Here is a 27,507-nt window from a genome sequence, read left to right on the forward strand (position 1 = left end):
GGTTTTGAAACATTTTTTCGAAAAATTCAATCATAGTAATTTTCAAAAAGTCGCTGGAGTCTCCAGAACGACTTGAAATCCACCTGCAGTCGACTTCAAAGAGTATTGAAATTAGTTCGTAGAATGAATTTCCGCATTCAAACTGCATTTGATGAAATTTGGTGGACAATTTAAAGTTTCAAAAAACTACTGGAAGCTCCAAGAATTTTCAAAAAACTGCTGGAGACTCCAAAATGACTTCAACCCCACCAACAGTCGACTCAAGTTGGAGTGCAACGAGAATTTCGGATTTCCGACGTAATTTGATGAAATTCGGAAATTTCAAGTTTCCAGAATCTGCTGGAATCTCCGGAACCAGAACTGCTCAAAACGGTTTGAAACCGTTTCCAATCGATTTGACAGGTCGAAAACAAGGTATGCACATCTCAAATTTCAGCTTTCTAGGTCAATTTGGTAAAATTTTGGTTTTTTCATCTCATTTTTGGCTTAGGTAAATTCGATTTTCAAAAATTCATCAAAAATCGAGAAATGCACGAGGTTGCTTGAAATTTTGGCGGGTGATAAATTGTTGCATGCTCTTTCGATCTAGCTTTGTCCAGTTCAAAAAAATTCGTACGAGTCCTGCGTTAAAAAGCGAGCAGATTTCGGCTATCAATCAAAGTAGCTACCATTTTGTTGATAGGGCCAACCTTTTTTTCGGAAAGTTTGCTTCACAATGTTTCTAAGGATGTCCCCTTCAAAAAGAAAGTTATGCCAGAGAATGGGTGAGAAGGTGCAATATTCTAATTATCACATGCCGGACTAATTCCAAAGAAGTAGATAAGATACCACTGCAATCGCATTCCAAAAATTTTCTGAATAAATTATCGTTTCTACGAATTTTCTAATAGCTCAAAACAACCGTTCACACTCAGCTGATTTAGAATACGAAGAAATTATTTTTCTTCAAGAAAATCACTAATTGAGGATTGTGTGGAGGAAGGGAGAGTCGTGGTGGAAATGAAAACCCTCGACTAACGGTGCAAAGCGACTGGAAAGGTGGCGGCGGGCTGGTGCGGTACATCTACGAGTACAAGTACATTACTGATTACATACACAAAACGCATAACACAATTAATTACACATACCGGGCAGAGCATGCTGCCGCCGCCGCACAAATCCTACCACACTAGTACTCGAGTACTCCTCGTGTATGTATTTTTTTGGATAACGTAACCGATGACGTCGTCGTATCTTTCAACGTCCAAAATACCATTACCATCGAATGCGAATGACTAATCTAACGTGTTATTCAGATTTGATGGGGATGGCGCGGTGCGGTGCGGCGACGTACCATGCCCATGGCAATGGCAATACCTTTCTTTCTTCGTACTTTTGTGTTCAGGTGTGTAAAAGAAAGAAAATTTTTCAGCATCAGTTTCACATGTTCAATAAAGTGCAAGCGTAAACGTAATATGCATATGCGACTATGCGTATTTGCAAACAGTATCGTATACTCGTACCACCGTATCCCAGTCCTTCTTATTCTCGGTGTCTTTGGTGATTTGGTCGTTAGCTTAGCTTCAAATACAGACGCGGCGGCGGTGCGCGGCGGTCATGACAAAAAACACACACACACATTCGCAAAACAATAGAAAAGCGCGCCACGTCGTGTTTTACGACCTTCGATTTGAAGACAGAAAAACCGCTAACATTCCAATCCGATAGCGCAAATCTCCAAGATTCCGATAAATTAGCGTATTTTCGCGTTCGGTTCTAATAATGCCAGAAGAAATTCGTTTCATAAATTTCAATTCGACGTTAAACCTACGCGAGGTGACATCATAGGAGATTTCCTACAATCTAACCAAGCCCAAAATTTGCGGGTAAATTGTAAATTTTGGGGGCTTTTTTTAAAATCGAGACGAACATAGATGGGACATTGGCACTGAGGAGCCACCTCCAAAAACTAAATAAATAAACTAGTAACAATCGATACGTCGCTTCAATTCTAAGTTTTTAGAAATTTTGATAAAAATTGTGCATCCTCCAGGCTCGTACCCCAAAGGGGCGACGCGACGAGATCAAATTTCGAAAATTGGTTTGTTGAAAAGAGAATTTAAAAAAGACACACGAAGTAATTCATTCAAATTTTCAAATCTTAGCCTCAAATTTTCGTATTTATTGTGAAAAGATGAGCTTTCATAGAGAAAGTTCAACTTTGAAGGTTTCTTATTTTGACTATCGGTTTTGAATTCTCGTAGGACCCACCTCATTATTGATTCCAGTTGGTATGGAATAAGTTACCCAAGAAAGCGGACTCAATTCTACAAGGACATAAGTCATGCACTGATGAGAGAACCCTCCGAATCGATTGCCGATACTATTGAGCCGATCTGGAATCTCCAGTAAAAGTTGACTTTTCTCCAGCAACTTCAAATCGCTCAAGAAGACGTTGTAATCAACTTTGGAAGCTGAAAATTTATTAAACTTACTATCATAAATTATACATTCCGAATCGAATCGAATCGGATTGAAGTGACGAGTTGAGAAGTACGATTTTAGTTCCAAAATCGTCAATTTTTGCAAAATTTCATCAACAATTTTCCTACCGCCTAAAGTTGACCCATCGAATCGATTGCCTCAGGCAAATTGCAAACCTAAAGTAAAGAGTTGAAAATTTTTTGGAAATTTAAAAAAAAAAAAGTCCAAAATTGCCAATTTTTGTCACAAAATTTCTCAAAACTTTTTCTACATCCCTCCTCCTCAATTACGGCACAACGAAAAGGCACATTTTTACGATTTGAAGATTTTTGTTCCAATTCGAGATTTCAAGGGAATTCTCACTCACTCGGACGGGTACTTATTCAACATTCGATCGTTCACCTCCTCATCCAATTTTCGAGTACATATGCATTGCATACGTAAAAAAGCACGTAGTCCACAGATGAATAATTACAAGAGTGTATTCCTTATGCCTACTGTCTACACGATGTATCTTATAGTACCTATAGATAGAGTACATCGTACTCGCACAAATACCATAGCAGAAACGGAACACCAATAATGCTAGACCAGAAAGCAACGATGCCAATTCGAGATTCGAGGATCGTCAACGATCGAACGTTGAAAGTTACAGACACAGACACAGGCATCAAAATACTAGCTAGATTGGAGATGCACGTAACTTAGGTATGTGTTGTGTATTCAGCTTCAGCTTTCTGTGCCTGATGACTCCGTTCATGTTTCCATTAATACGAGTATTAAATGAAATGAAAAACACCTTGCGTACCATGTTGATGACCTTGAAGTCGAACATAGACGTTACACATAATAGGTAATGAGACTCGGGAAAATGATAAAAGCGGACTGCTTCTTTCATTATTTACATATGTATGTACTTCTACCTAGTATATTGTAAAAATAATGTAAATACGAGTATACAGCCAAAGAAGAAAATTGCCCACCCTGTGTATAACTTGTAATACGTAATAACATAACATTGATATGTACTTGCACATTGCACCTACTGCTGAGTAATGCTGTTCCAAAGACGACCCGGCCCAAACAAAATGTGCATATTGGATAACAATGCCAACCCTCGAGTGGTAACACGATTATGAAGCCTTTTCGCCCCCCCCCCAAAAAATAAACCACGAATTCTTTGAAAAGGATAAGGCGACTATCACGAAACAAATAAAAGTTCTCCAATCATGTTAGTAGAAATAAGTCGTGCCAGGAAGCCCTCCCCCCACAATTCTCAAAATGTATAAGAAATCTGAAAATTGAAATTTTTACGCTTTCCTTCTCTTCTTCTTTAGACCCCTCTACATAATGAAAAAGTAGAACTTTCCCCCCTCCTCAAAAATGAAAATTTTCATATTTATTTTTTAAAAAATTTCAATCCTTGGATTTGATCCATCGTCACCAGGAAAGCACTATTTCATGTTTTCGATTTGCCCCCCCCCCCAACGATAAAAAAGTGAAACTTGGTCTCTCCCAAGTTTTTGAAAATAATTTACTCTATTGAAAAATGAATTTCATGGTTATGAAAATAAAATTTCAAAAAATCGAAAATTGCCATAAAAACTGAAAAAATGGATGAATGGGGGGGAGGGGTGAAATTTGACAAAACAAAGAAGTTTTTGAAGCAATTTTATGAAAAACAGAACTTTTATTTGGCAAACTTTGAAACAAAAAGAGGACTTCAGAGGCAGGCAAGGCAAAAGTCAATGCTTTTTGGACGTTTTGGCAAACAAGCAAACATTTCTAATCAATTTTGGCAAAAATTACGACTATTTGTCTATTTTATCAAAAATTACTTCCTGAGAATTTTTACGAAAAAACATTACAACTTATCGTCAACTCGCTCAAAATTGACTTTCTCGGATAATTTTGACAAAAACGGGGATTTTTTGATAATTTTGGCAAAAGCAGTGGATTTTTTGGGCAATCTTGACAAGAACAGGACTGTTTGACAATTTTGGCGAAAATTGGTCCTTTTGATAATTTTATTCAAAATGAACACTTTTTGATAATTTAACAAATGCCAAAAATTGTCGCTTTTTGACACAGTCTGACTTGGGCAAATTTGACAGAAAAAAAACAGAGCCTCATAACAGGACTTTTGGACCAATACGAAGGATTTTTCAAACAGATGAGGCGAAAATCAATTTTTTTGGTGTTTTGGCGTCAGAAGGAGGTACAAAAAATGAAAGACTTGCAACTTTCGCGAATTAGCGTGCCCTCAAAAAATAAGGGAAAAAGGGCCTGTTCAGAAGTGTTCTGCTCAGAGATGAAAAATTTTCAAATAGGTAATTTGTACCTGCAGAGTGCAGACATCAATTTTACATTTTTTTTGGTTGATATTTTTCAACTTTGGGGGCTTTACACAAAGGGGCCAACATCACTTAGAGAGCAAAGAGGGTTTTTTCATGAAAATGTGCTTATTTAAATATAGATTCTGCCCATCAAAAAATTTTCAAAACATTTCCACAGCACCAACTTTTCATCATGATCTTTTATTTTTTCTAAATTTGGGGGCTTCATACAAGACAGCCAACGTCATATGAGGATCCAACGAAGGTTTTTTTTGAAAAGGGGATTATGTAGAACAATTCTGATATGGAAATGAGATATGTATTTTCAAAAAATATTCTCTAATTTTGATTTAATCTCATTTTTGTGATATTTTTCAACTTAGTGCGGCTCGTCCTTACTTGGGAGCCAACATGGTTTAAAGGACCGGAGACAGTTTTTCCTTAAAATGGGAAAGCGGAATTGCGTATGCAGATCTTGAAAAAGATTATACCCCAACCCGCGGAAAGAGGTTAAAATTTATTTCCATTATTATGGTGTAAAAAAGTTACAGGGTACTCGAGATTGTCTGAAAAAAATTGAACTTCTGAAATTCTCCACTTGGAAATTTTTTTTCCATTCACCCGCATAGAGTATTAGTTTTAATTTTACGTAATTTTATAATTATCAATAAAAAAAATCCAATTATATTAGAATTCATCGGCACCTCCTCCCGAAATTACGTACTAAAAAGAAATACAAATAACATGCGCTGTGTCTACCCACAGTAAATTGTGAAAATACCGGCTTTTACAGTTTAACAAGTGCAACCTTTTTCTTCTCGGGTGTCCCAAGATTGCGACGGACTTCCATCTCATTAAATAACGTTTTTACACATTCCTACGAATGATAAACTTAATCTGATTTCAGCCCTACCAACGTAAATTATCTGGTTGTTTTCTTTTTCAAACAAAGAATGACGAAAAACGATTCGATCTTCGCATAATTTCAAATATCGGACCAGATAATCTGGTGCAGGGTGAATTCAAAATTCATCATTGCTTCTCAACTTCTTATCAACGTTGAAACCGACGAACATGATATAATTCGAGTTCGAGTTAGCTGTTGAATGTTTTTTACTTATTTTTCTTCTCATCTATTCACACCGGTCGCCGCAGATACTTTGCTCGCGATACTGAAACTGTGGCTGAGACGTACGTACGGTGTGGCGTAATGTTAGAGACGAGCCATAAGCTAAACTATAAACATGGAGAAGAAAATTCGGCGATACTTACATAAATGAGGCCGGAATAATAACGATCTTTTATGTTATGCAAAACTGAAGCTTCGTTGAGACAAGTCAACTCGGCCATATCTTCTACTTTATCAAATTTGGGCGGATTCATTTTTTGAATATCATCCTTGAGGACTTTAGACATTTTGCCGGTTTCCACGATTTCCACTTCGACATAATCGTCTTTCAAGTCTCCCTTGATGCTGGCGGATACGAATCCTTGCGTATCGTGGGGCACCCATACTAATCGTTTTTGAGTCCATTCGGCTTGAGTGGCTGGATCGTTGAATGTGTTTCTGTCGACGGATAAATACTTCAAGTCCGGATCGGTGAAATCCGGTTTCAAATCGACATCCGCCATTGTAATGAGACTAGATACCGGTAAAACGCGAATTGATTGAAACAACAAAAAATCAAAAAAAAATTCGTCAAAACATTAACTAATAATTAAAACAAAACCATATCATCAACCAACACACTATCGTTTTTACGTTACAGCACATCGAATTCGAAAAAAGAATAACAAACTAAACACATTCTATTTACACAACGAATTAATCTACAAATCTACAAGTACACGCGCACAATTTAATTATTTAAGACGAAAGTGCAAACGAAACAAGAGTGGTAGAATAGAACCGATGACAAACACAAATAAACGATCTCCGAAGGTTAGTAGCGTTGTGGGTTGAGCATTGAACTTCAAAAGAATGACGAAAATGTAAAATGAGAAAGATTTTTTTGCATGCGGAATGCGTAACAGATCACAGTCTGAGATGGTCAAAATGATTCTTCCTTCTCGCGCATCCCGAAAGCGCTAGCGTTTCTCAGTTTCTCTTTCGACTCTTTCTTTAACGTTTTAAGCTTTTAATTTAAAATTTAAACTTTCAAAAGCTCAACTTCAACTCGGAGTTGTAAAAGTTGTTGTGCGTAGTAAAAATTCAACTTTAAACTAAAATCACTCAAAATTTTCAGGAAACACATTAGGTACGTATTTTATAAAACCAAAATAATCAAATTCAAAATGTTATCCCCTTTCAAGTTTCAGTTAGGTAATGGTTTCTTTTCTGGATTTTGTAATTTTGTATTGTTGTAGGTAATTTGACATTCGCATTTATTTGTGTCAAAAATTCAAAATAATTATCAACTTCGAAGTTCGAAATTCGAATTGAAATTGTTGAAAATTTTCAGTGAGTACATTAAATTTTACTACATACCTATCTTTATTTTTTAATAGGTATACTATATTGTAAATTATGGAAAATCATAATATTCTGCACTTTTATCCTATTCATTTTGGTTTTTTCGTTTTTTCCTCGGAAGTCTAGCCTCTACCCTTCTACCATTCAAAACGTATCCAAGTTCAATTTGTTTACATTGCCTACTTTCCGCTGCTTTATGTTTAAACTTTCAACAGTGAAAATTTTTAATCGGTAAAAGCTAGAGTTTGGAGGAAATGACCGAAAAGTAAAGAGGATGAAAATTGAAATGCAGAATATTTTGATTATTCGAAATTGAAACACCTCCTACGTACGTGCTCACTAAGAATTTCATGCGAATCATAAATTCAAAATTTGATTGTTACTCCTCGCCTCCTCGGTCCTCGCAACTAATTTTCTGAATAGTTTACTTTACTTTGTTAGTTTTTTAAAACACTTGTGTGCTGTCTGAGAACTTTGAGCAATCTCTCAAATAAGATTACCGCGATTGGTAATCTTAATTCAAAGTTAGTTCATAGTTGACACATACAAAATCCATAAATGAAAACACTCCATCAAACAGTTGGTATTGAAATTGATTCATGATTGGTAAGATTAGATAGGTATGCGAAATTCAAAAAAAAAATAGTATAATATCATCATTCAAAATTTTGATAGAAAAATTTATTGCCTTCAATTTTTGTGCTGATGAAATTGCAATATTAGCAATGAAAAATTGGTAGAGATGAATGAGATGATAGAAAATTTTCAACGGAAGGAACCTTTCTGGAAATTTATGAGGAAAATTTCTAAAACTTTCAAATCCTTGAATTTCCTAATTTATGGAGAAAATTTCTTGTATAATGTAAATGGTGAGGAAATTGTAAAAAAAAAAGTTTAATTTCTGCAAAATATGTATAAAGTAAATTAAAGTAGTTGTTTAAAGTAAATAAAGGAAAGGAAAATAAAATTTCAAATATTTGGAAATGATCGAAAATTTATTTGCAATAGCCAATAAGTCAATAACTAACTGCAGTAAAGTTGATAATGATAAATGATAATTGATAAGATTAATCAGATACATGACATTTTCGAACTGACATTTTTTCAAATAAGTATGACCATTGGCCTACTTCATATTTTGAACATTTGAAGAATTATAATTATAAATTTCCACGCAAATTTTCAAAATAATAATTATAAATTATTAAATTTCTGGAATTTAGTGAACGGCATGAACGAAAGAAATGAACATCTGCTACGCATCCCGCATGCAAAAAGAACAATCGCACGAAAAAGTGCCTGAAGTTCAGCAGCTGACATCTGTTGGAGATTTAGCCAACTGTCATCGAAGTGAAAATTCAAAATTGAAAAATGTACCCTAAAATTAAAATTCACCCCTTGGCCTATGCTCGCTAAAACTAAAACATATTTTTTTTGAAAAAAAAAAACTATTCACAGGCATTATCAATGATCTAATATTCATATGAAGCCGTAGGTACCAAAATAAAATTTCAGCTCGTTCTTCTGCGGTCCTGAATGTCCCGATGGTTTGAGGTTTGAGCCCAAAAAAAATACCTCCAGAGGTCCAGAGCTCCAGACAACACAATATGATTATGTTTTGTCAGTTTTTCACCTGAGCTTGTGTCGAATTGAAAAATGAAAACTGAAAAGAACCAACTGAACCAAGATTTACTGTTTACGATTTTAAAGTAAAAGTACCAGCCTACCAGGTACCTACCTACTTATGTAATGGTTAATTAGGTAACCAGCGACGCACCCACTCAGGTGGCTAGCAGTAGGTAGCGGAGCAATAGGCAATAATAGCCCCTTTCCGGCTTCCCATGGCTCAAATTCAAATCACACCAAGCACTAAATGCCAGTCTGATTCAAATTTTTCAAATCATTCCAATTCCAAAATCACAAAAATTAGCTGAAAATTTTCTTATTTTGATTATTTTTAAATTTTTTTATCTGTTATTGGAGGTTTACTTACTTTGCAAATTACAGAAACTGATTTTAAAAATAACTATTTGGTGGTTTGTTACCTACTCTACTTCTCACTTTCAATGTTTGTTTTCACTGCATTCTTTATTTTTTATTTGCGTTTTCTAATTTAACATCAAGCGAAGCAGCATAAAAAGCAATTTCAGAAATTATTCGAATCATTTTGGTGTTATTCGAAAATGTAATGATTCGAACCGCAGATTTCTGAAAATACCTAATTCAGATTCGCATTTCAAATGAAAAATTTCGTGATTTGGCCATTATACTGCGCCAATTCTGCAATTATCATATTTCGTCGACTATTTGAAAAATCATTACGTTGAATACACTCATACAGTAGCTGGCAAGTGGCAAGTAAGGTTGGTAGCATGTACCTATTGTTCTCGCAACTAGAGACATCGTGTCGCTTGCAACTTGCAAGCAGGCCAAACACACTGCGATTTCTTTGTAGGTACATACTTCCTCTCTTCTGTTGTTGTGAGGGACCCATCATTTACCTTGGGCCTTGGGGGCCCTCAGCCAGGGGGGGCAGTACGGATTTGCGTGCCTGCGTACTGTAGATCCGCCTTTGTCAGTCAAAGTGATGGTACAAATCTGAGATATCGGGTTTCTACATAACTTTAACCTTTGAGATGTCTGCCTTCAAAAATCATATTTTTGCGTGTCGTCGGCGCTATCTATAATTTTTGAATAACGACAGGGGGTACCTTTACAAGTAACAAGCATATGCCTAGCACTTCAAAATGTGCATTCCGCGCCTATAAATCAGTGACTCTTTAATTTTTAAACCACTTTTGTTGTTTTCGCATATAACACTGTAAGTCTTGTACATACCTACCTACCTACCTACCTACCTACCTACCAACTTAAGACTTTGCATCGTCAACAAAATTTAGAGTATTAGTTGTTCTCTGAAACACCTGATGAAAACATTTTAAAAAAGTGAAGTTTTCAAAATGAATTTAGATTTTTTTGACAAATTTTTGACTCAATGGATAAACAGAATTCAAAATTTAATTCAAAGTGCCTTTATGACTAACGTGCAGTGACAATAGGTATGTAGGAACTAGGAAAGTCTCTCTAAATTTGAAACAGTCAATTTTCACTGCTTAGCAGTCACGACATTTTGCCTTTTTAAAAGCAGTAGTTCTTTACTACAAAACAGTGAAAAATCTACTGAATTGGTCAGTCAAAATGATTTTTTACTGACCAATTCAGCAGATTTTTCACTGTTTTGTAGTAAAGAACTACTGCTTTTAAAAAGGCAAAATGTCGTGACTGCTAAGCAGTGAAATTTGACTGTTTCAAATTTATAGAGTATGTACATATAAACTGAAGATGAGGAATAAATAAATTTAGCCATTGATGATACGTTGTTCAGCTTTGTGCTTTTCGGCCAGTCGAACGATCAAAATTCCATTTTTCATGTGAGGAGTTTATTTTTGATTTTAAATATTTTTTGAGTTTGAATTATAGATTCTTAGTATTCTTACTTACAAAATTTGATTTTGAAAAAAAAAATACAGGCCTGAGCGTCTCAACGAAGCGTGGCCTGAAGTTTTCGAAAATACCAAGTAGGTACGTCGCGTCGTACGTACTTATGTACTTGACAAATAATTATTTTCTTAGGTAGGCCAGGCCCACAGGCTACAACAGATATTTTTCATGTGCAGAAATTCAGATACGGAAAACGTGTGTTGTCTGTTCACCATTATTACCTACTTTTTCAGAAAATTTTTTCAGGAGTAGAGGAGTTGATTTACTTGATTTTGGAGTAAATTTCTTAATAGGAGTACTTGGGTTAGTTGGGTTGGGTTTATACTTTATATTTTTTGAATCTGAATGAAAATAATGAAATAGACTCCAAAGTCCAAAATTCAAGACGTGTAGACTCAGAACTGAAGTCAAAGCGTCAGAGCGTCAGAGCAGAGCCCTTAGTTAGATTCAAAATTCGTCAATTTTTGAATTTTGGGCAAAATTAGAAAATTACAAAATACCAAGAAACTATGTCCTCCTGACGTCCTGACTATTGTTTCTTGGTATTTTTTTGCTCAAAATTCAAAAATTGATAAATTTTGATTTTTCCAAAATTCCAAATTTTTTTTGCTCTTTGACAGTTGACTCTTTGTAAAAAAAATAAAAATAAATTATTCGCAAACCTATTTTTGAATCCTATTTTTTGAATCCGCAAAAGATTTTTCCTGTGATATTGAAAATCATCTGTGAGTTTTTTGCATTTCTTTTATCATCATGGCATTGATAATAACGAAGGCAACGAAATCACATGATACAAAAATGGTGCCTACATTTCCTCGCTGTACCAATGTACCATTCAGTCATAGGTTTAGAGAGTGTTGTCTGTTGTTTTGGAGTTTTAACTTTTCTACGTTTCTCTTTTTTAAGTTTAGTTTATTTTAAATTTAATATTATTCTTTATTTAGTTATTTTTAAGTTCGAAACTAAATTAAAATGATAAATAGAGTAAAACCAGACGTGGAAGATGATGAAAGAGGGTAAGTACCTTTTGTTATTTTTATTTATTCGTCGTTTACAATACATCATGGTAGAATTCTAAACATCACAATATCTTCGATGTTGTTATTGTTCATTGCATGCGTAATTAGTTTAGCATTAATATTATTAATTATTAATATTACTTTCATCTCAATGATCACCTTATTTAAGCATGTATGATGTATGTATTGTCCTATTTACTCGTTCATATTGTATACGAAATCCATGACGAGAGTACCGATACTTTCCGGTTTCGATTCATTCACGTTGAGTGAGCCGAGATTGTGTATAAATGTCAAAATTGCCTACCGGTATCTTTCGTCGTCAATTTTAGATCCTTCGTAAAAAACACTAATAATCTAAATTGTAAACGTATGCAGTAATTATAATTATTTGCTGTAGCAGTGCAGAACTGTTCTCTTTGTACAACTTTCAACTTATACAATATGATTTTATTTACGCTAATCTTTCTGTTATAGGAAATTATTTATCGGTGGTTTAAGTTGGGAAACCACCCAAGGTAAGATACGATTTTTCAAATCAAATGTATATCGAACTCCGTCGTCACTCTTTTACTAATAATTCGCTTTGAAAATTTGTAGAAGATTTACAAAGATATTTCGGACGTTTTGGAGAAGTAATCGATTGCGTTGTTATGAAAAATAGCGAAAGTGGCAGGTCAAGAGGATTTGGATTCGTAACATTCGCTGACCCGGCCAACGTAGATGTTGTATTACGTAGCGGACCTCATGTTTTAGACTCCCGAACGGTATTTAACATCGGTATTCGAATACTTAATTTACTCGACGAAGTCTATTCTAATTTTTTGATGTTTTTGTTAGATTGATCCCAAACCATGTAATCCTAGAAGTCTACAAAGGAAGAAGAATAACGTCAACTATCCTAAAGTATTTTTAGGCGGATTACCTACAACTTGTACAGAAACTGATCTACGTAATGTTTTCTCAAGATTTGGAAATGTCATGGAAGTTGTTATTATGTATGATCAAGAAAAGAAAAAATCCAGAGGTGAGTTGAACTCATTTTTGTCTTAATTTTGATCTATTCGGCCACGTTTTGTTTGAAAGGTCATTGTTCTATTTCATTGATAATCTTTATCGCATGTTGATTGATGCTGATACGAATTTATCTTGAAATAGCACAATGAGAGTTGTATTGGGTTGAGAAGGAGGCAGATAGTTTTCTATCAACATTCAATTGTCTTTGACTTACGAGTGTATTGTTTATTTAGGATTTGGTTTCCTTTCATTTGAAACGGAAGATGCAGTCGATAGATGTGTTATGGAACACTTCGTATCAGTTAATGGTAAACAGGTATGGAAACAAACATACTTCTTATTATATTCTCTATTATATATATTTTCTGTATTGGGAACTATTCAGTTGGTTTGAAAGAATGAAGTGAAGTTTGCGTAAGTGATTGAACTTTTATGTAGGAATTGAATGGTTTATACTTACGAATCGGGTTGTTGTTTTTATATTCCATAATAAAGCAACTGAAATAGGGCACGTGCGAGTATGGGTAATTATATTGTTGAAACATCCAACTCTTTACGTTTCATTTTCAGGTTGAAATCAAGAGAGTTGAAATGCGCGACAAAAGTGCTTCAAATGGGCAATGGGGACAAAACATTATGGTAAGCGAATCAGATGATACGTTTATTCGAGATCGAGACTGGCGATCGGCTTGAGGCTAATTCGTGTGATATTTTTCAGAGTATTGGTACTGGTAATGGGCCAATTGGGTCAATCGATCCGAACAGCATGTCTCAAGGATACTTAGGGTGGGGATCGGCAGGATACGGTGAGTTTGAGTCGATTTAGCTCCCTACACGTTGGCGATATCGAATCGTGTGTTTATGTTGTACCTTTGTATTATCTTAGGATACGGTAATCCATCAGCATCAGCCGGATATCAAAATTGGGGAGCACCGGCTACGCCGCAAGTGCCTACGCATTGGAGTTCGACCTACGGTACACCAAATCAAACTACCGCGTACGGTTCTTATGGTAAGTGACCGGATGTCGATTCGTTAACAGACGGCACAACGCCGTCTGTGTTTCGCTGTTTGGCGTTGAAATTTGCGGCATTTTTACAGGTGCTCAAGCAGCCCCGCCTCCGCAAGCCGGATATGGTGGTAGTTGGAATTGGGGAATTCAACAAAACGGCTCAGCTCCTCCGCCGACCGCTGCCGCCGCTGGATACGCGTCCCAAGGCGCGCCTCATCCTGGAGCTCACCAGGGTAATTGGTCATTTTCATGATGTATCCTCATCATCGCTAACAAATTTCTTTGGCACGTTTTTTTTATCTCAATTAACATTTCGACGCTTTCTCGGCGTTCGTATCTTTGCTTTTTGTTCGTCGTCACGTAGGTGATATGTATACTAGAGCTGGTGCTATTGAACCATCGTCAGCCGCGAGTAATCCTCAGAAAACAGATTACGCCGGTTACGGAGGATACGGAGCCTATCAACAGGTATTTTCGTGATACTTTGCTAAGTTCCGTGTTAACATTTAAATCGCTATTTAGTTGGTAACTCATAATATGATTATAAATATGGCGGAAAATTAAAAAAAAATCGAGTTTTTTTCTTTTTTTTTTATTCTTTGTTTTTAATTTTCTTTCTTGTTTATTTGTATCCTAACACAAAAATCACTATAGCGGGAATGGTGATTTTTTCTTTTTTCATCTTGTTTCACACCGTTACGTGTTGAGGAATGTGTAAAATGTAAATCTGTCTATATGTCTTGTTTCTTTTTATCGGTTAACTCTCCCACCCACTATTATTGCACGTGAATGAAATGGATAAGGATCTCGTCCCATGTCACCAAAACGAATAAAGCTGCCCTGTCCTATTTTTCTCTCCCTAAATCATCGCCGGAATTGAGAGTATCGTTTGAAGCATTCCATACGATCGTCATTCGATTTGACCCTCATGCACTTGTATTTACGTTCCTTAATCACTCTTTACTGCGCTTGAATTACAACAACGCTGTAGTTTTTCTTATATGTACGGTGGAGGTTTAAGATTTACATGTATAAAAGTTCGAATGTCAAGAAACGAATACTACATCCACGATGAGTTTTTGGTTCGAAATGCTGTTAGTGAATATTTTTTTTTGTACCTTTTATGATGAATTCCGAATCATTTCGATGCTTGATCCAATCTAAGATGAAAATGTTGCTTAAAATGGTACTCTTTTAGTGCTTTAAGAGTATAATACATATGTTCACTGTGGTGGGAATCAAGTTCAATCACTGCACTAGTGATTTCATTTGATATTCGCTCATTTTTGTTTTTTTCGACGTAATCCCTAAGTGGGTGACAGCCGTGAACATAGTTGGAGTATATTTGACCCTAAACATGCTCCATATTTTCACGTGCCTTTCAGTAAAATCTATCATTTGGAAAACGTATTCCTGCATGTTTTTCAAACTCCTACTGGTTTCAGGTGAAAAAACTGAACCGTAAGTAATCGAATTCAAAGATTCTGAAATCCGCATCGTTGAAATTTCTGTTATTGATGTCAAATCTTCAGTGAGCTAGTCTGTTTTTTCCTTTCGTTCGTATCACCTGTTATTATGGCTTTTCCGAACGAATAAGCATTCTACTGATTCTTCTTCATATCTATGGTTTTTTTTAGTACATACTTACATATTATTGACAGCGGTTCTGCTGTTGACGGACATGAATACTCAAGGTCTAGTGGAAAAAATTAATAAAGGAATCTATGTCATTGATGATTAAATTCTCGAACTCAAAATGAAACCTCGATTTTGGTTAAAAGGAAAGGAGACATACGAAGTACAAACTGTTGAAAAATTTTTCTCGCATGTGGTGTCAATTAGAGAAAACCGTTGATGTGGCAGCGAAATGATCTCGCACTACTGAAGTGATGTCAGAAAGTGATTTCGATCCAGTTTCCACATCTATGCTTTATCAGGGTTATCATTTTCTAGAAAATTTACGACGGTCAAGAAATTCGACGGACTTGAAACTTTTGAGACATTTTTATAAAAATTGGCGGCTTTGTTCATAATTTATCAAGAAGCTCATTTTGAGACTATATACCTCGGATTTGCCTTGATAACAAATTTAGGTGATTAGAAACTGGAGGAGAAAACTAGGGGGTTCGGCTTGAGTGAAATGATGCGGTTTTTTAGCTTTTTTCTCTGCAAGGGAGGGAAGGGAAAAAGTCAATTTTAGGTCAAAGGGTACGTTACTTCGGATTGGTCCTGCAAGTCCCAGAAATTATGAGAAAGTTCTGCCATTCACAAAATACTGAAAGGGGCTTGCTTTGAGCTATAAAATTCAGCGTTTTGAAATATTTTTGTTGATAATTCATCCCACCTCCTTAATGTTGGTCGAAGTGTTAATCTTGAATTGGAAATGACGACACTAATTCAGCGGCTTGGTGAAGGATCGAAACTGTCTTCATCTCCCTTTCAGCATTCATCCTTTGTATTTCGATCTTTTCGAATAATTCTAGGAGAGGGGAAAATTTCGAGAAATTTGTGTGAAGGAATGTCATTATAGGAGGTAGAGGGGAGGGAGAATATTTGATGAGACACTTCCAAATTTTGTGAGAGAAGGGGCGAAATCTGAAAAATGCTTTCCGAACTGGTGAGTGTTTTTTTCAATATGAAGGAAAATATAAAAATAACTATGGAATCTTGAAAGTGCTTCTCTTGAGAGGAAGATGAAGGTAAAATCTGAAAAATATTTTCAAATCTCAAAAGTCAATTTTGAAAGTGCGACTGGAAAAGTGAGAGGAGGAAACCCTGAAAAACGCTTTCAACATCTATAGTGAAATTTTTTGAGAGGGATACTGGGTGAAATCCAGAAAAATATGTGCTCCCAAATATTGAACTTGGGGAGGGGGGGGGGGGTGTCTGGAAAATATTTCCAGTATTGGAAATTCGTTTTTTTTTTTTGTGGGAGGGGAAGGGATGATAAAATCCGAAAAATATTCTCAAACTTTGGCAGTGTATTTTCAGAAACAAGAGGGGAGAAATGTAGGAAACATTTTTTTCAAGGTCGTACGGAAATTTTGTTGAACATCCTGTTCTGTCTCGAGAATATCATTTTTAGCCAAAATTGGAATTGAAATTATCATTTCATTACTTTTTCGTCCCAAAGTTCGTGTTCAGTTGAAAAAGTCGTATGGTTTTGGTGCCCTTTTCAGTGTTCTGTCTTCGTGACTCTTTTGCGTATGTATTAGCTTGGCATGAATTCGAATGTTACTGCATATTTTTAAGATGAATTTCGTTTCGACGAGTCCTCTTTGAAATCCTACTATAAATGTCGCAATTTTTTTTTTGCGTATATACCTCAGAGAACGTGTACAGTGCACATTCGTCCCATTTATTTTATAATATATTTATTATATTTAATCATTTAATCAGCTTTATTCGTTGGGTGATGATTTCACAACGCAAATAATGGTCTCTCTGTATTCATTTGAAAAACTTTATGTTGATCTTTCAGGAGTAAAACTGTCATTGGAAGAGGGTATCGTACACACTACACGTAGGTGGAAACTGGAAGAAGGGGGTTGCATAGCTCAACGTTTTATTTTATAAATAATACCTATCAAATTGGCAGCATATTTCGTTTATAATACTATTCTATTTAACTTCCTTTTTTTAAATATTCTCTATTGAAATAATTTCTTTTTAAAAGTTGAAAAAAGAATAAAAAACGAGATACCTACTAAAGGTACACTGCGTATAGAGAGATCTAAGTCGTTTTACAAATTTATCGTTAAAAAAGAACGACAACAGCGACCATATGCGTATTTTTTTTTTGGGACTAAAATTGACTTGTTAATCTCGTTGATCAAAATGTACGAATATCCGATCCCCTCTACTCCTCTTCTTCATTCAGTTGAACCCGTTGTCTCTTCTATTCGAATTACGCAGGTATCTCAACTAACTGAAATATTCGAAAAAGATGAAAAAATTCCCCTTTACCCTTGGTGAAAATTACAAAACAGATGAAAGAAAAAATTACCATTCCCGCTTCGTTGCAAAATTTTCTCTTTCACATATTAATAATAACCTTACGAGAAGAAAAATTCGCGAAGAATGTGGTGGTGTATCCTATGAAAAAAAAATGTCGACATAAATCGAATCTCGCTTGGTAGATTGTATATTTGCAAAAAAGACATTATTCATGGATACTTTTTATTTTTATTTTTTTTTGTTTTTATTTTAGTTTTTTTTTTCTTTTCGTTTCCCTTTGTGTTTGTTTTTGTTATGATTTCTCTTTTTTTTCCTCACCAAAAACCCAATAGAATGAACAAATTAACAAAAGTGTAACGGTGGATTTTTTTCTGTTTTTCGTTTTTTTAATTTATTTCCTCTTTTTTTTTTGTTCTGTTTTTGCTCCTGTTGTTTTTTTACGTTTTTATTTTAATTTTTTTTTGTGGAAACCTAGGATTCAGCTAATTATGGGGCACCGCGTAGTTACACCGCTCCGGACGGTTTAGCGCCTCCGGGAATGAACTCAAGCGCAGGGGCAACGGGTGCCGGATCTTACGGCAAAGCGTACGATTACAAAGAATGGCCGGCGTCTTGACTAAATTATTATTGAAAGAGGTGTTGCCTCGGGGATCGGAAATGGGGCCGATTTTTCTATACTTTTTTTTCTTCTTTTTTTTTCGTTCTTTTTGTTTTGGATGGAAAAAGATACATAACTGATTAATAGAAAAAATTTTTACTTACTTTTCTCTAACATTCTTTGTATATTACTGTATGTTTTTTTATCTTTTATTTTTTATTTTATTTATTTATCATTTTTCTCTTTTTTTCTTTTTCCTTTCTTTTTTTTTTTGGTTTATTATTATTTTTTCGTTTCTATATCGCGGGCGTGTTAGTGTGTGTGTGCGTGCGTGCTGCGTGGTTATTATCTGTAGTATATTGAGAAAGCGTTTTGGCTTTTTTGGGTATTGAACAAAATTTACGTTTGTATTTTTCTACGCTTAACTTTCGTATGGTTTTCGGTTTTGTTTTTTTTTTATTTTATTTTGGACGCGTGAAAATAAATTTTACAGTAAAATACGATCGGGTGTAATTTCTTGCGAGCCGAGAGCGTGTTGAAGAGGAAGAAAAACAGAATATCGAATATTTTTACGTGTATTTTTTTTTTCGTTTGTTTGTTTGTTTCTTTATGATTCTGAATTATTTTTATTATTTTCGTTTTCTCTGTTTTTTGTTTTCGTTTTCGTTTTTTTTTTTTTGTTTCTCTTTTTCTTCGGTATACATAATTTTTTTCCCTACATTTTCTAAGTAACTTACAGGGTTGCCGTTCAGACTGGTTCTGTTCTTAAGAAAATTACCTTTAATGACGTTGACTTTAATTTAAAAACGATAATATTTTTCGTATTTTCATCGTCGTTTTATCATCGTTTGATTTATTTTAGTTTTTTTTTTAGTTTTTGCAAAACCAACTTAAGGATTTCGTAGTACAAATTATCGTTTTGAAAATGATTCATTTGTGTATATTTACGACACCTGGCCGTTCTTTTCGCCAATCAGCCGTATAATGATCGAGTAAACGAGCAGGTAGGGGACGGGAAGGAGAAATTGATGAAAAAAAAAAATGAAGAAAATTTTCACGAAAATTGACAGGATCATGTTGAAGGGTGGTGGGAAGGGGGCACGGGTAAGTCTGTACGATTTAATGTATTTTAGGTTCTCGTTAGGAGAAATAATTTAATTAATTAAGAGTAAAACATCAACAATAACAATAACCAACGCGCTCAGGGATTTTTTTCTTGTATTTAAATCGCTCGTAAGTAGTATTTTGAGAAACAGTAGAACTTGCAAAAATAACACTAGCGAAAAAATTTTCAATAAAATTGAAAAACAAACAAACCAACCAACCGACTATTTCTTCCATTGCACCGCGTAGTATGTTGTATTTTTTTTCCAATTGAAAACCGCTAATTATCGTGTATGGTTTAAGTACTATTTTTTTGTTCTTTGTTGTGTGTTGCTTGAAATTTTAGATATTTTTCGGGAATAACGCAGAGTCATAATCATAATACGAGAGAAACGAGTTGCGCGCGATTTTTGGGTAAATTTCGGGATTTTTCCATCGGTGGTGACGGTAGTCACGCGACAGTCAAAATGATATTACGTTGAAAAAAAATTCGCAACAAAAATAGAATTTAAGGGTTTACGTGTAATAAATTATAGAAGAAAAAATGAGAAAAAATTTTTATGGAAAAAAATCATCAATTTTTGTTATACTGTACTGTATACAATGAACTTTCATATCCCATGAAATCAAACGCATTGAATTTCTTTTATTTTATTTACTTCTTTGTTTTTTTTTAAAATTCATTTGTATTTTGACACAGTATATCTTACTACATATTAAATATACATTTTTTTTTTGTTTTTCAATAATTGTAGGTAAACTTATCTAAAAAAAATTTAAATTGAAAAAAAAGGAAACTAAGAGTGATAAAAAGAAAAAATTTTTTGAAAAAAAAATAAACCGTTAGCGTTTATTGTTTTTTATGAGCTTATGGAGACTTTTACTTATTTAGAGTAATCGTTCGTCTCGTTTTTTTCTCTTTATTTTATTTTTTTTTCTTTCATTATTTTAATTATTATTTTACAGCAGTTGTTTTACATTTAGACAATGAAGACTGTTAATTAATTTTAAGCAGAGTTTTAAATATAAAAATACACGTGGTACAATATGTCTATGTTAGTCTCTTTTACCAGTTTTATGTCCTAAATTATTGTTTTCTTTTTTTAAACGGTTGATTTTTTTTTCTTGGTTGCAAAAAATTGAATGTTTGGGGGACTGTTCGGAGCGATGATTGGGAAATTCATTTTGCGGACAAGGTTGCATTTTTTTTTGTTCTGTTTAGTTTTCGTTTGTCGTTTGTTTCTTTTTTTTGTTTGGTTTTTTTCTCTGTTCATTTTTTATTTTTTGAAAAAAAAAGGTCACACTATCGCTTTTCTCGAATGTTTTCTAATTTGATATCAGTTCCCTTTAAATGCAACGTTTGTGTAAGTTTTTACTACATTGGGATATGTTTTTTTCCTTTCCTCTTTTATTTTTTGATAATTGATTTTTACCTATTTTTTTTCTGTATAAATATACCATCCACATTGTTAAATTTTATTTTAAAGTATAACGCAACATTTTATATGGTTAAATTGAATTTTTTCTGTATAAAGTTTTCCTGAAATTGGACTTTTTTTTTTCTTTCGTGTTATCGATGAGAAAAATTTGAATATAGTTGTTTTTTTCTAGTACCTACTTAGAGTATAATGAATAATGATTTAATCCGTATTTGCGTGTGTATTTGTAAAATAATAATTTTTTGTCATTCAGATTGATTAAGCGTGTTTCGGTAACTCTCGTCTCTTATGATAATATTATATTATAAAATCTAATGATATACGATCATAGTACCTGAATGTTCTATGTATTATTTATGTCCTAAATTAAATTAACTACTACAGATTTAAGTTGTGTTCAAAGTGTTGACGCTGTATTTTGATTCTATATATTTTTTTTTTTCATTGCATAAAAGTAATAATAACGAGTTAACGATAAATTTTTAAATTTAAAGTAAAAAACGATGACCTACCATTATGATTAACGAAATGAACAGTATAGTATTTGTTAATATTTTTCTTTCCTTTTTTCTCGTAATTTAAGAACTGGCGTTTTTTTGGCGTGCTGTCTCTTCGTGTTTTTTTTTCTTTTTTAATATATAATAACTATTTTACATAAAGAACGATAATTTTTGAAAAAAATTCGATTTTTACCCTCATTAGCGTTTAAGGTGTTAATAAGATCGCCGTTCAGCTCTCTTGAATTTTAACAGGAACGGCGTTAAATATGTTTGCGAAAATCGTGTTTTCTTTTTTTTTTCGAGTTTAATGCATACGGATATAATAAGCTGTCTCATTCGGCCATTTTTTTTTCGACGAATCTTTAAATGTTAAGAATGACCAATTAATAGTTAGAATGAAATCCTACTATACCAGTTTGCATACACGCGTTTTATTATTAAAACTTTTTTGTCAAGGCTTTTTAAGTATAGGGGTTCTACCACTTATAAGTTTAAAATATTTTAATATCTTTTTTTTTTTTATCAATTTAAACATCATTACACATTTTTTTCCTCTTCTATATTGGTGACTTTTTTTCCAACGTTAATATTGTACTAATTTGTATAAAATATCAAGTCTTTGAAGTTTTTTTTTTCTATGTTTTAATTAATCGGCTTGCTAATGTTTACGTGTGTTTTTTTTTTCTATATTATGTAATTTTTTTTGCATGTTTTAAATTATGGGAAATATTATTGAAAAACGACGACGGGGAAACTTATATACGGAATAAGATTTTAAAAAATAAAAATTTAATATTGTAGATTTTCTTACCGCAACTCTATAAAAGTAAGCATTTGTGATTTTAATTATAACGTTAATTTATCGTTCCCGAATTTCCAGAATTGTTTTGTAAAGTGCGTGAATGTGCATTTTAAATGTTTTCTTTTCTTTTTTTTAATTATTTTACTCTTTAATTTCCCTATCTTTTTTTCCTTTGATTTTTTTCTGTTTTTAAATCAGAACCGTACACTATAAGTTGTGAGATTAGTTGTAGCGAAAAATGTTAAGAAAAAACTGACGTTCTGACGCCTTATTTTAACGCATATATTTTTAACAAGCCTATACGTTATTCTGGTTACATAGATTTTAGTGTGTAAGTTTTTATTTTATAGATGTATTATTTTATTATCTGGTAGTTATTTGTAGAGCGTATAGTAATATCCTTCTTCAGTGTATAAGGTATATCGTGTTATCGCGTTTGATATAATTATATTCTACATTACTTTTGTTGGACTTTTTTCCTGCACCTTAATAAATATTTCTGATTTCATGCGTTTGTAATGGTTTTAAAAGGTTGAAATTTGTGTATGGTAGATATGTGGTATTTTATTCTCGAGTAATTGTTCTTGTTCGATGTTTTCTACGGCGATGCTGATTTGTTTGGCGGAATGGAAAGCGTACATTGATTCGTCTATTTTGTCGAAAGAAGTGCAAAATTGATGAAAATTGAAATTTTTTCTTGAAGAAAGTTCAGTACAGAAAAAAATTAGGAAGGAACTACTTGAGGAGTGAGTATAGACGTCAGTTTTCTATTTCGATTTTACGTGAGAAATGAGAATATTACCTATCAATGCCATTGTTCTAGAAAATTGAAAAATGGAAATACCTCAAGCTGATTATGCCCAGGGGAATTCTACTGAAACCGATGAAACTGGTTGACTAAATAATGAACCTGTACTGAGCGAACTGAAAACTTCAACTTTGAAATGAAGTTGAAAAATAGGAAGTTCACTTTTTTCGAGTTCAAAAGAGAATTTTGATTTGTGTTTTCTAGTATACCATGTGCATAAATTATGCTTATTTCATGTGAAAAATTTCTCCTCCTGCCAAAGTCGTTCATTGAAAACACCCAAAAAGGCAAAAACTAAAAAGAGTTTTAATTGAGGGACACTTCGCAAACTTTTTTACGGACATTCAAATTTAGGAATTCTTCATTCTTTACAAAGAGTAAAGATAAAATATGACAAAATGAAGAAATTACAAAAAACCAAAAACTGGAACCTCGACTGGTCACTCAAGAAAAAAGAAAACTGGACCCATAGATATTCATTAATGCTAAACTAAAAATGCTGAAAAAATACTCTCACTGACTCACTGTCTCAATAAATTGTTTCGTTGTCGTTTAATAAAGTGTTGATGATGATAATTTATTAGTTTTTACAGTTAAAATGGGGAATCTCGTTTTCTCTTTTTGAAATCTGTGTTCTTTTCTTTGCTGCCCGTTGAAATGTGAAAACTCCTGTAAATCCGTAAATTGCGCTTCTACAAAAAAATGAAAAAAAAAAATTAAAATATGATGATTACATTCAAAACGCAGTAATTACCAAGTAATTACCATAAGAAAGTAGGTACCACCGTCATTTTCCTACCCTTTTTAAGTACTTGTTTTGTAAGATGTTTTGGAATTCAACGTTTGCTTGATGAACACAAATTACCGAAACATTTTCAGAAAAAGTGCCTCTTTCTCTGTTCTCACACACAATATCACCGCACGTGTCAATTTTTATTCGTTTTCGTCGGTAAGTTAATGAATTTTAATATTAATAATTAATTACGAGAATGAAATGTAGGATATATGATTGTTTCTGTAAGATTTCTATCCTAGTGATTACTTGTTATTTGTAATTAAGTTGTATACTTCACTGATATCCCAATCAGTTCATGTTGAGTTTCAATGTAACTCATCCCTCAATCAACTCTTTCTTTTTCAGATAGCTGTGTAAATCTATAATCCGCAAACATGGGTGAAGTAAGTTTATGTTCAAGTTTTCATTCTTTATAATGTACTAAGTATATTTGTTAATTTTACGCTTATCAATTGTCAATCCTCATCACGTATCTTGTCCGGTGCATTTGATGATCCGGTGTTGTTTATGTGAACGAATTTTGATTAATTTTTGTCTTTCAGGGCGCCGAAGAACCTCAAAAGAAGAAACGTCAGTTTAAAAAGTATACGTACCGTGGTGTAGATTTAGATCAATTGCTCGACATGCCTGCGTAAGTTGAATTTTTTTTATCATGTTGACTGTTTTTTTTATGAATTGTTCTACAGTCGCAAAATTTTCAATTTTCAGCGAGCAATTGACTGAAATCATGAGTTCGCGCGCTCGCAGACGTTTCAAACGTGGATTAAAACGTAAACCGATGGCTTTAGTCAAGAAATTACGTAAAGCTAAGAAAGAAAGCGTTCCAGGCGAGAAACCCGATGTTGTCAAAACTCATTTACGAAATATGATCATCGTTCCCGAAATGGTAGGCTCAATCGTCGGCGTTTACAACGGAAAAACCTTTAATCAAGTCGAAATTAAAGTGAGTACGATTTTGAGATTTTTTCAAACGTTCGATTTGTTAGCAATTTTATAATGTGATTTATGTTTCTTTCTAGGCGGAAATGATCGGTCATTATTTGGGTGAATTTTCTGTCACCTACAAACCCGTTAAGCACGGAAGACCCGGTATCGGTGCCACCCATTCGAGTAGATTTATTCCTTTGAAATAACCTGTAAACCTTTTTGAATGTTTTATATGACGAATTAAAGTTCTTCATTTAAGTTTCTAATTTTGTTTTGAAATTGAATTTCATGAGATGTGTTTGTGAAATGATAAGGAGCGATGAATGTTGCGTTATAGTTGCGTTTTTTTTTTTTTTTAGAGCTTTAGATTTCTTGGAAAAGTTGTCTGGTTTTGTACTCAATGTTGAAGGTGGATATTTTGATGCCATGAAGTAAATTTGAAGATTTCAGTTGTAACGCATAAGAAACAGTTGCGAGTTTCATATATGTATAGTTATTCGGATCGGATCTATCTGAGGTAGAAAGTAATGTAATCGGTCCAACTCCACTTGACTGTTGACTACTGTTCAGTTGACGAGAAAATTGAGGAGGGTCGTGGTCGAATTCAAAAATCTGAATCTGAGCATTCTCAATTCTCATGCTTATCTGAGGATTAGAATTTGAAATCGAAAACAACGAGAGCGTACACTTACACTCGACACCAGCGATTCTAGTGAAGGTAGTAGTCCCTTCTTCTCTTTGTCAACAGTGACTGATAAGAATGACTTATCAAAAATTCAAACTTCTCTTCTTTTTGCAAAATTTCAATTTCAATGTAATTTGAACAATAAGACAGACCATAAGAACTAAAAGTAACGTTTTCAAAAGATAATCGCAATTGAGTGTCACAAAAAATTTGACATTTCAACATGTACTTAAATCTTGGCGTATGTATGCTTTTAAAAGACTTCAAAATTACTCGTGTTGAAAATGTAAATTTCGATTCAACGGTAGAGGATTTCAAAACGAAAGTGGCCGAAGAAGTAAATTTTCTCAAAGAAAACATCGGTAAGCGAGATTTTCATAGATACCTTTTTGATGTTTAATTTCAACTTGTACTTACATTAAATTATTCGTTGATAGAACTCGTATTCAGTGGGTTACCTCTGTCCGATTCTTCTACACTGAAAGATTGTGGTTTAAGAGAAGGATACGTTGTTCATGTCTTCCAGAAAAAAGAAAAAGGTATTAATTTCAACATATTTTATTGCCAGTAAATTGTCTGTCGTCTTATTTTTCTATTGTTCGTTTTATAACGTTTTAGAAGCTGCTCCACCTCCACTTACGGTACCAGAATCTGATTTCTTGGATTTAGTTCACGTGTTTCGAGTATTGTCAACGAGAAATGCATATCGACGCGTTCTACAAGTAATTACCGTACAAAATGTTCGAAGAATAAAATCCAAATTTGATATAATCGATGATTTTTATCTTTGCTAGAAACTCAATAAACCAGAAGTATTGGAAAATATCATCTCTACAACTCCTGGTCTTCGTGAAGATTCGACTGCGCTGGTGATTCTGCAGCATCCAGAATTATTAGCCAAGTTGGGAGATTCTAACGCAGTACGAAAGTATGTGAATTAAGATCATCATTTCAGTTATTAAATTTTGTTAAACGATCAATGTAAATGATGAATATTATCGTAGAGTAATCGAAGAACACCCTACATTGGCCAGTGCTGCTCGAAATTTAGTAGCTGCTGTTCAAAATGATATGCTTACATCGTCATCGGCGTCCGCTTCGTCTTCCGTAAATAATTCCAGTAATAATGTATCTTTTGTCGTCGGCAGCGATGACGAAGAAATGGAAGGCTTAGTAAGTTTGAAATTATCTACGTATCCTATTCTGTTGTCATGTTCGTTCTGCAGTAATGAATCTAATCATACGTTTCTGGTGCATTTCAGGAACGTGGTTCCGAAAACGAAGACGCCGAGCATCCTGTAAATGTGATAACCACTTCGCAAGTTGCTGCAGCTTTGGCCAATACTAACGGTTAGTTACGTACTTTACGTACTTTATGAATTAATGAATTATTAAGTTCTTCAAAACATGAATTTTTTGAATTTTTTTTCATTTTTTAGCAGTCAGAGCCAATCCAGGAAGTGCTAGTTCCAGTATTACTCCAGAAATGATGTCTGCCGCGGTACAGCAAGCGATTGCCTCTACTAGTTCGAGACCAACGTCAACGCCAACGCCAACGCCTGAAGCTAATACAGTAAGTTTTGAAGTTGCAGTTTTACGTTGTAATGAAATTTTACGATCATATTTGAACCATTGAATGTTTTCAGGATAGTGTCGTTACGATTACCAAATTAGAAGAATTGAGAAAACTAGGATTTGTCAACGATGCTGTGAACATACAAGCTTTGCAACTATCGAATGGCGATTTAGAAGCGGCTGTGAATTTAATTCTAAGTGGACTGATGAATGATGAAAGTTAAAGTGTTGTATAATGATTTAATCCCAAGTCTTTTTTCTTTTCTGAAATCTCCAAGTTTGAAGTTTTTTTTTTTAAATGTCTTGTTTCTTCCTAGAGTTAAATCATGAACATGATACGTGTGGTATAATTTAATTTAATAATTTTTTGTTACTTTCAACTACAAAATAAAGTGATCGCATTAATTTAGATTATTTTCATTTCCTTTTCCAAGAATAATTAGTGAATTTTTTCAATTTTTTCAATTTTATTGCGAAGATTTCGTCAGCGAATGA

General features: G+C 33.8%; 4 protein-coding genes across 9 annotated transcripts in view; 3 read left to right on the plus strand and 1 right to left on the minus strand.

The window, feature by feature from the left end:
• The window catches only part of zip (myosin heavy chain 10), a 50,108-nt gene extending 43,368 nt beyond the window's left edge, over window positions 1–6,740 (minus strand). The window contains exon 1 of the mRNA XM_065366924.1: window positions 6,072–6,740. Coding sequence (XP_065222996.1) covers window positions 6,072–6,431 — 360 coding nt within the window. The 5' untranslated portion in view covers window positions 6,432–6,740. The remainder of the gene's footprint in view (window positions 1–6,071) is intronic.
• A 4,859-nt stretch (window positions 6,741–11,599) lies between these two features.
• Window positions 11,600–22,729, plus strand: LOC135849055 (heterogeneous nuclear ribonucleoprotein 27C-like). 5 transcript variants are annotated; one of them, XM_065369199.1, is made up of 11 exons: window positions 11,600–11,789; window positions 12,270–12,310; window positions 12,393–12,559; window positions 12,633–12,819; window positions 13,043–13,125; window positions 13,380–13,448; window positions 13,528–13,615; window positions 13,696–13,821; window positions 13,911–14,054; window positions 14,186–14,289; window positions 18,254–22,729. In XM_065369199.1, the coding sequence occupies exons 1-11, from the start codon at window positions 11,746–11,748 to the stop codon at window positions 18,392–18,394; spliced, it is 1,194 nt and encodes a 397-aa protein (XP_065225271.1). In that variant the 5' UTR covers window positions 11,600–11,745; the 3' UTR covers window positions 18,395–22,729. The 5 variants fall into 5 exon arrangements, with proteins under 5 accessions (XP_065225271.1, XP_065225273.1, XP_065225272.1 ...); XM_065369201.1 differs by having other exon boundaries at window positions 11,601–11,789; window positions 19,827–22,729; XM_065369200.1 differs by having other exon boundaries at window positions 11,601–11,789; window positions 13,923–14,054.
• A 1,096-nt stretch (window positions 22,730–23,825) lies between these two features.
• LOC135849058 (small ribosomal subunit protein uS19-like) lies at window positions 23,826–25,018 on the plus strand. The gene is made up of 5 exons (XM_065369207.1): window positions 23,826–23,978; window positions 24,171–24,208; window positions 24,368–24,456; window positions 24,534–24,768; window positions 24,845–25,018. The coding sequence occupies exons 2-5, from the start codon at window positions 24,200–24,202 to the stop codon at window positions 24,956–24,958; spliced, it is 447 nt and encodes a 148-aa protein (XP_065225279.1). The 5' UTR covers window positions 23,826–23,978; window positions 24,171–24,199; the 3' UTR covers window positions 24,959–25,018.
• A 489-nt stretch (window positions 25,019–25,507) lies between these two features.
• On the plus strand, window positions 25,508–27,417 carry LOC135849057 (ubiquitin-like protein 7). Of its 2 annotated transcripts, none has more exons than XM_065369205.1 (8): window positions 25,508–25,799; window positions 25,875–25,976; window positions 26,056–26,159; window positions 26,232–26,365; window positions 26,442–26,610; window positions 26,700–26,787; window positions 26,880–27,010; window positions 27,084–27,417. In XM_065369205.1, the coding sequence occupies exons 1-8, from the start codon at window positions 25,661–25,663 to the stop codon at window positions 27,234–27,236; spliced, it is 1,020 nt and encodes a 339-aa protein (XP_065225277.1). In that variant the 5' UTR covers window positions 25,508–25,660; the 3' UTR covers window positions 27,237–27,417. The 2 variants fall into 2 exon arrangements, with proteins under 2 accessions (XP_065225277.1, XP_065225276.1); XM_065369204.1 differs by having other exon boundaries at window positions 25,511–25,799; window positions 26,877–27,010.
• Window positions 27,418–27,507: the final 90 nt, after the last annotated feature.

This window comes from Planococcus citri, chromosome 5 (genome assembly GCF_950023065.1).
Source record: "Planococcus citri chromosome 5, ihPlaCitr1.1, whole genome shotgun sequence".
Classification (NCBI taxonomy): Eukaryota; Metazoa; Arthropoda; class Insecta; order Hemiptera; family Pseudococcidae; genus Planococcus; species Planococcus citri.

Coding starts and splice junctions, on each gene's coding strand:
- LOC135849055 (XM_065369199.1), top strand. CDS start 11,746: ATGATAAATAGAGTAAAACCAGACGTGGAAGATGATGAAAGAGG. Junction 11,790..12,269: donor GTGGAAGATGATGAAAGAGG/GTAAGTACCTTT, acceptor TTTCTGTTATAG/GAAATTATTTATCGGTGGTT. Junction 13,616..13,695: donor GTGGGGATCGGCAGGATACG/GTGAGTTTGAGT, acceptor GTATTATCTTAG/GATACGGTAATCCATCAGCA.
- LOC135849058 (XM_065369207.1), top strand. Junction 24,457..24,533: donor CAATTGCTCGACATGCCTGC/GTAAGTTGAATT, acceptor TTCAATTTTCAG/CGAGCAATTGACTGAAATCA. Junction 24,769..24,844: donor TTAATCAAGTCGAAATTAAA/GTGAGTACGATT, acceptor GTTTCTTTCTAG/GCGGAAATGATCGGTCATTA.
- LOC135849057 (XM_065369204.1), top strand. CDS start 25,661: ATGTACTTAAATCTTGGCGTATGTATGCTTTTAAAAGACTTCAAAATT. Junction 26,160..26,231: donor CATATCGACGCGTTCTACAA/GTAATTACCGTA, acceptor TATCTTTGCTAG/AAACTCAATAAACCAGAAGT. Junction 26,366..26,441: donor GATTCTAACGCAGTACGAAA/GTATGTGAATTA, acceptor ATATTATCGTAG/AGTAATCGAAGAACACCCTA.